General features: G+C 35.4%; 1 protein-coding gene across 7 annotated transcripts; it reads left to right on the top strand.

Moving 5' to 3' along the window:
- The first annotated feature begins 2,329 nt into the window (after positions 1 to 2,329).
- LOC126722869 (protein GLUTELIN PRECURSOR ACCUMULATION 3-like) lies at positions 2,330 to 6,581 on the top strand. Of its 7 annotated transcripts, none has more exons than XM_050426011.1 (5): positions 2,330 to 2,931; positions 3,118 to 3,215; positions 5,295 to 5,379; positions 6,189 to 6,341; positions 6,423 to 6,581. In XM_050426011.1, exons 2-5 carry the CDS (start codon positions 3,195 to 3,197, stop codon positions 6,443 to 6,445), a joined length of 282 nt encoding a protein of 93 aa, XP_050281968.1. In that variant the 5' UTR covers positions 2,330 to 2,931; positions 3,118 to 3,194; the 3' UTR covers positions 6,446 to 6,581. The 7 variants fall into 7 exon arrangements, 4 of the variants coding, with proteins under 4 accessions (XP_050281968.1, XP_050281969.1, XP_050281967.1 ...); XM_050426012.1 differs by having other exon boundaries at positions 2,330 to 2,972; XM_050426010.1 differs by lacking the exon at positions 2,330 to 2,931 and adding an exon at positions 5,072 to 5,203 and having other exon boundaries at positions 3,000 to 3,215.
- The last annotated feature ends 646 nt before the right edge of the window (positions 6,582 to 7,227 follow it).

Below are 7,227 nucleotides of genomic sequence, written 5' to 3'. Positions count from 1 at the left end.
TCAATCATAGCAAATTGCGAAATAAATTTATGAAAAAATTGGATTGATAGTTGCTTCTTCATTTAAACCTTAGACCAATAAGTGACACCAAAAATCCACAAAGAGAGAGAGAGAGAGAGAGAGAGGACAAAAATGCATTACTAGGTTCAAGCTTCTTCTTCTTATTTCGGTGGCACTTTGCCGCTAAAGCCTATATTCAAAAAAAAAAAAAAAAAAAAAAAAAAAAAAGAAAACCTATAACTACTATTTCAAACCGCTAGGATAGCTTGTGCGTTATTCCAACAGTTTTAGAAATTGCCGGTATGGCTTCAAAAAACCACAGGGACTTATACCAGCGGTTTGAAAAGTGCCAGTACAGCCCACTTGTGACTATTATGTCACTTCTAAGTTGACACTTGAAAGCGCCAACATAGAAAGTGTTGGCATAGCCTAACTGGACCTATTGTAGTGATTTTGAGACCTATAACGATGGTTTTGAAATGCCACTATTGGTCCATTTTTTGTAATGCGCGGTCAACATTTGTAAATCAAGGTGGGTGTTCAATGGACTCGTAGGCAAGAAGTTTCTTAGCAATATCGTGGTCTACATGATATTGGTACCATGGTTATTAAATCCGGTTTGGACATTGACCTAGTATATGAGTCAGGTCACTAGGACACCAGTTCAACTAGTAGGTTACTAGTCGAATTGTAAGGCCAAATAAATTTTTTAAAAAAAATACATACATACATACATACATACATACATATATATATATATATATATCTCTAAATGTGTGTGCGTTTAAGAAATCATAACATAAATATGTAAATTAAAAAAATAGGCATATGCCTAAATTAAATTAGCAATTATAATTCAAAATCAAGGTTTCACAATAATATGGTAGTCTTATGATAGGATGAGAGTCTTGGAGGTAAGTAGGTAGATAGAAAAGTGCAAATTTTTTATTTTTTAATTCTTTAGTTTTTTTATTTTTATTTTTTAATTATCATATTATAACTCATAAAATAATAAAAAAAGTCAATAAAGTAGACCTATAGATATAATTTTATAAATTTCACAAACCCAAGCTGTTAAGTTTGACTGGGTCATATGTAGAAAGGGTCCATTGAAACTCTCGATTGGTCCAGGTGTCAGGTCAACGGGTTTACGGTTTGACCAATGAGCCAGGTTTCTCCAAGCTTAATAATTTTGATTGGTACTACTTTTTATTTTTTTCCTTTTTCATTTTCTGATCTTGGCTTTGTTCTTAATATGTGCTTTCTTATCATTCTATCAAATTCTTTTGATTTAGCTCTCTAGATATTTCCAATATTATTGTTTTGTTCCTTTATTTATTTATTTATTTATTTATTATATATCATAGAGGTGATCTTGGGTAATTTTTTAGAAGATAAAAAAAAAAAAAAAAAAAAAAAAAAAAACACACACACACAAAAATTACTACAACAAAAAGGAAGCCAAACTCAAAAACAAAATCACACAAAAAATAATACAATGATTAAAAAAAAAAAAAAAAAAAACCTCAGCTTTGAATCTAATTTTCCAGATTTTTTTTTGAAAATAAATGATGGACTGATTTTTTGGATTTTGAATTACGTATTTAATGAACTTTTGAGGAGTAATTTTCAGTTCTTAAATAACAATTTTGAATGACAATATCATATATTAAATAATGTAAGAAGTTGTGCTGATTTGATCGAGACACTACCTACCAGATTTACTTTTATTTTCATTTTTATTTTTTTCATTCATGATCTCTCCTTCTTTTTCTTTGGCTCTTCTCTCACACTCTTATCCCATAGCAACAGACCTCTCTCATGTGACCTCCATTGCACAAACCTAGGAAAAGTTGGGAGAATAGAGAGCTTCCTCTAAGCTACCCACATACCATCTGATCCCTGAATCAATAAAAAATGATATCTAAAATTTATTGGAAAATTTATATGAAAATATTATGCACTTAACATTTTTTTTTTTATATCTCAATAATTATAGAAATATTATGACAACAACAAAATGATACAACATTTAAAATTTTTTACAATATATTTAGGCAAAAATGTAAAACTGACCCTTTAACTTTCAGTCTTTTTTATTTCAGTCTTCTAACTTTCAGTTTTGTCATTTCAATCCTCTAACTTTTAATTGTTGTCAATTTAATACTCCATTAAATTTCAGTTACGTTTTGTCATTAATTGAGTCAAAAATACGTTGTTTTGACTTTATCTTAAAAAAAAAAAAAAAAGGAATTTAAAGAAAATTAAAAAAAATTAAAAAAAAACACTAAGGAATCATTCCGTACCCAAATCACTCACTGACAAAGCTTGTAAATATCCTACACACTTCTCAAACCAAATCCTCCACATTGTAAATCCAAAACACAATAACAACAAAACTCCCACAACCACATCAAGAAACTAGCTACTCATCAATCTCTCACAAAAAAAGTTTCAGCTATTTTCCACCATTTCATGCCAAGATTCAATCTTTCAACATCCCATCTCTTCCAATGTCCAAGAACACTCCTAAAACTGAAGAAGACAATGGATTTGACCCTGACCCAACAAAAATCAAACTGTACACGTCAGCTTCCGCTTCGTCCGCCCTCTATTCAGCATTCTCCTCCTCATAGTCTTCGCCGCCACCGTCAGCTTTCACGCCGACGTCAACCTCAGCCTTAGCGCGTGGTCCCCGCAGTAGAAAACCCATGTCCTCAACTTCAACTCCATGCTCCTCAAATACGCGTCCATCGACATCTCCAAGCCACGCGCCAAGCAAGAGATAGAGTAATTGCTAGAGGGCAACTTCGTGAGCCAAGGCCAGTACCAAACCTTCGCCTCGTGGCGGAGATTTGACACCCACCAAGACCTCAGAGCAAGATCCTCTAACAGTATATCGGTCTTGCTTTGTTCGCCGTGGTTTTATCGGTATTGGCAGCAGTTCCGAATTGGGTTTTCATCACTTAAATGTTTTCTTTCTTTTTTTAATATCAGTTTTTTTTTTTTTTTTTTTAATTTTCAATTAACGGCAGGCACTCTCTCTCTCTCTGTTTTTGACATTTTGTATTATTTTCCAAGATTGCTTCTTGATTGACTTTTTTGGGATATTCTCAGTGGTCACACCGCGGTCAACATCGGCAAATCGAAGGTGGTCGTGTTCGGTGGACTTGTTGACAAGAAATTTCTCAGCGATGTCGTGGTCTCCGATATTGGTACTTTTTTTTTTTTTTTTTTTTTTGCTTTTTCTGATCTTGGCTTTGTTCTTAATCTGTGTTTTCCCTATCCTTCTTTCAAATTCTCTGGATTTAGCTTTCTGGGTATTTCTAATATTACTGTTTTGTTCACACTTTTTTTTTTTTTTTTGCTTTTCTTAATTATATTTTATAGGTGATCATAGGTTGTGTTTTTAAGAAGATAAACAAAACAAAAAAAATTAGTACATAAAAAATGAAGCCAAACTCAAAAAAAAAAAAAAGTAATAATAATAATAATAAAAATAAAACAATGATTAAAAAAGAAAAGAAAAAAAAAGAACTCAGCTTTTAATCTGATGTTCCGGATTTGAGTATTAGTATAACTGTGGAGTCGTGGGCAATGATGGGAAGTAAAGCACGACATGTCCATTAGAAACACTAGCACAAACAACAACTTGAATAGGCCAAGCAAGAGCCGATTACAATTAACCTAAAAAAAAAAGAAAAGAGTCAAAAGTCCCCTCCCCAATTCTATTAATTTGTCCTCATCTGCAAATCTCAATATTTACCATGTCCTTTTTGGTCCTTTTCTCCCTCTCTACATATATTTGTTTTACCCCAACTTTATTTACACGTTTTGGAATAACAAGTACATCATGAATTCATGATCTTGATCCTACGTTTTGAACCGTTGATTTTTCACACGATGGAACAAGCGTTGGGATTTTCGTCGCTGAACATCTGAGGCGCATCATGGGGTGCGCGTGGGGGAACATTTGTTCACATACCCGTAAGAAGTGCTAGGAGCGTTGTGATTCACGTACCCTTTTGAGTTTGGAACCCTGAGCAGACTGCCGGTGATAAGCCGGAGGAAGGTGAGGATGACGTCAAGTCATCATGCCCCTTATGCCCTGGGCGACACACATGCTACAATGGCCGGGACAAAGGGTCGCGATCCCGTGAGGGTGAGCTAACCCCAAAAACCCGTCCTCAGTTCGGATTGTAGGCTGCAACTCGCCTGCATGAAGCCGGAATCGCTAGTAATCGCCGGTCAGCCATACGGCGGTGAATTTGTTCCCGGGCCTCGTACACACCGCCCGTCACCTTCTACCGGGTAATGCTGACCGTCCACGTGTCCATCCCAAAACATAGGCTGTGAATGGAACGGATACCCACCGTACATCATCTTACTCACCTCCACCATAGAGAAATTTTGGTTGTTGTTGTTTCCCACTTTTATTATGGAGCTAGTGTGACAAACTTGTCATGTTAGTAATGGCAAGCCTATACGAGTAATAAATTAATAATAGACTCGTTGAAGACTTGTTATGATAGGTTTGTACTTTAGGCTTTCCTAAAATATGCTTGTACGTGTTAAAAAAAAAAATTGTAACTCTTGATTGGAGGGGCTGGGGACCATGCCACATGAAGCAGAGGGACTAGTTTGAATCACTTGTTTCCTCTCTTCTTGGAGCCAAAATTTACTTATAAATAAATGGAGGGGCCAAAAGTCACAATATTTTTAATCTCTTAGATGATTGCATTATAACGAGAGAGAATTTGGAAACATGCGTAAAATGAATGAATCTCTTCTATAGATTAATGGATGTATCATGTAAATTTATTTATGATAAATACTATTAAGAAACTATTCTCTGAATTTAATTTGTGGAGAAGTCCATGATTATTTGACAATGAGGTGTATTTCTGTCTTCTAATAAGTGCCTATAAGAAATCCTTGCCTGCATATGCTTTTTTTGAAGTGATATTTCTCAGTCAGTTCTTGAGTGTTAGAGAATAATAAAAATAGTTCTATTAGAAGTTCTTTTGTAAATTAAGTTGAATTTATGTCATTTCTTTGTTGTGGAAGGAAGAAAATGAAACACCTGGATGGACCCAGTTGAAGCTTCCAGGTGAAGCTCCTTCTCGCTGTGGTCATACTATGACCTCTGGAGGGCACTATGTTACGACATCTTCAGCAGGACAGCAGCCTTTATATTCTCCTTGTTGATTTCTGTTCTTGTGTTGTTGTGTCAGTGCTGAAACTTTTTTCCTTACAGTTCCTTAAACGTTACTGCTAAAATTTTTTCTTTGCAGCTTTTGTTATTTGGAGCGCATGGGACTGGTGGTTGGTTGATTTATTATGACATTTATTACAATGACTGCATTGTTTTAGATCGGGGTGAGTGCTTAACGACTTTGTTGGTTGGATTCCTAGCAGATATGTGCTGGATGTGTCATCATGATGTTAATGAACATTCTATATTGTTCATGCTATAAATATTCTGACTATTACCTGTATAAAGTTGTTTGTTTTATTTTTTATACAGTTTTCTTCGAAGTGTGACATTTACATGTGAAATTACATTTTACCTTTTAAATTCAAAAATAAAAAATAGTGGTGTGAGGGAGGTTATTTTTAGAACGATAGATTAAAGGACATCAGTGACAACATTTCTCTTTTTTTCTACTTCTTGTCTCCACGGACATGCATCTCACAAGATACCTAGTGGGCGCTGTTCAAACATGTAGCCAAAAATGGTTTTGATTATCTGACAATAATGCATGCATTCTTTGGTTTCATGGAAAAGCCCCAATGTTGTAACATAGATTTCTCATAACTTGTTTTAGAAATAAGCAACACACAACGTGTAATTTACAGACTTCTTTGATGAAGAAACATGTATGACTATTTTTTATGGTCCTTTTGTTACCAGCGGAACTGAAAAGTGGATACAATGATAGATAGTATCGGATATATGATATGCTTGCAACTTTCACATGATGATTTTTACCTCTTTTTGTTTTTTTTTTAATTATTTTTTTATATTTAAAGAAATGATAATAATATCAATAAAAACAACACATGTAAAACCAATTTCAGCATTTCATCTGTGAAATTTTGCTGGCAGGGATGAAACAAGCTGTAGAAATTACTGTTTCATATATAGTTGTTTATTGAAAAATTTGTGTTTCTTTTTGGCAAATAAGTGTATGCACAATGGAAGCGCTTACTGGCTGGCAACGAGCCCCCTGCTGCTCGGGCATACCACTCTATGACATCTATTGGTTCACGTCATCTATTAATTGGTGGGTTTGATGGCAAATCAACCTTTGGTAATCTGTGGTGGTTGGTCCCAGAAGGTCCTGGTTTGCTTTGAAATACTTAATAAATATTGAGTCATTTAGCTGTTGTTGGATAAATGATACCTTTTTTCTTTTCAGATTTTCACTTGGATAATTTCTAAACATCCAAATCGTTAATTTGATTCTTGTATGACAAAATCTTCTTGATGATACATCAGTTTGTCTCAAACATATCTTTTGTTTGGAGCATTTACAGAATGTTGTATGTAATATCATTTCCTCTATAGATTACATTCATTTTTCTATCATAATGATTAGTGATTGAGGTATGGTGCAACAGGGGGAAAAAATTCAATTGTCCAAGGTTGTAATCTGAGGTATGTGTTCTCTCCCTCCCCCACCCTCACCCTCACCCTCACCCTCACCACCAACACCCCCCCCCCCCCCCCCCAACTCCCTCTCTCTTCCCTTGTATACCACCAGTTGTCCCACATACCAATTCCCTCCCTCCCTATCCTTTTCTTTTTCCACCTCAACTCCCACCTTTTGGTCTGCCCTCTTACACTTTTTGTCATCCCTCTTTCCCTTCTAGTTTATGCCCATTGTCATACCCCCTACTACCATCCACTTTGCCTAATAAACCTTCTGTCCCTACACCTCCACTATTACCCGTTATCTCCCCATCTAAAATTGATACCAAACCAGCTTCAAACCTTAATACCACTCCATCTTTATTGGTTCAGGGGGGGAGTAAGATTCCTTTTCGTATTGATGCAAAGTTTTTCTCTTTTTCTTTCTATGGTGGGCAACATGGCTCGTATGCTATTCATGAGAGCAGCCGGCACGTCAAGCACACTATTTGGGTAGGACGTAAAGGATTGGAGTGGATCCTTTCTTGTTTTGCTGATATTCGTGATTGGGTTCTGGGGAAAGTTCTCATTTG

The sequence above is a fragment of the Quercus robur genome, chromosome 4 (genome assembly GCF_932294415.1).
Source record: "Quercus robur chromosome 4, dhQueRobu3.1, whole genome shotgun sequence".
In the NCBI taxonomy this organism is placed as follows: Eukaryota; Viridiplantae; Streptophyta; class Magnoliopsida; order Fagales; family Fagaceae; genus Quercus; species Quercus robur.
The sequence above is the reverse complement of the archived record's forward strand: the minus strand, read 5'-3'. Positions and strand labels throughout refer to the sequence as shown.

Bases quoted from the DNA above. Each gene is read 5' to 3' on its own strand.
- LOC126722869 (XM_050426010.1), top strand. From the start codon at position 5,159: ATGTTACGACATCTTCAGCAGGACAGCAGCCTTTATATTCTCCTT. The intron at 5,204-5,294 runs GTTGATTTCTGT...TTTTCTTTGCAG, and splicing joins GCAGCCTTTATATTCTCCTT to CTTTTGTTATTTGGAGCGCA. The intron at 6,342-6,422 runs GTCCTGGTTTGC...TTTTCTTTTCAG, and splicing joins GTGGTGGTTGGTCCCAGAAG to ATTTTCACTTGGATAATTTC.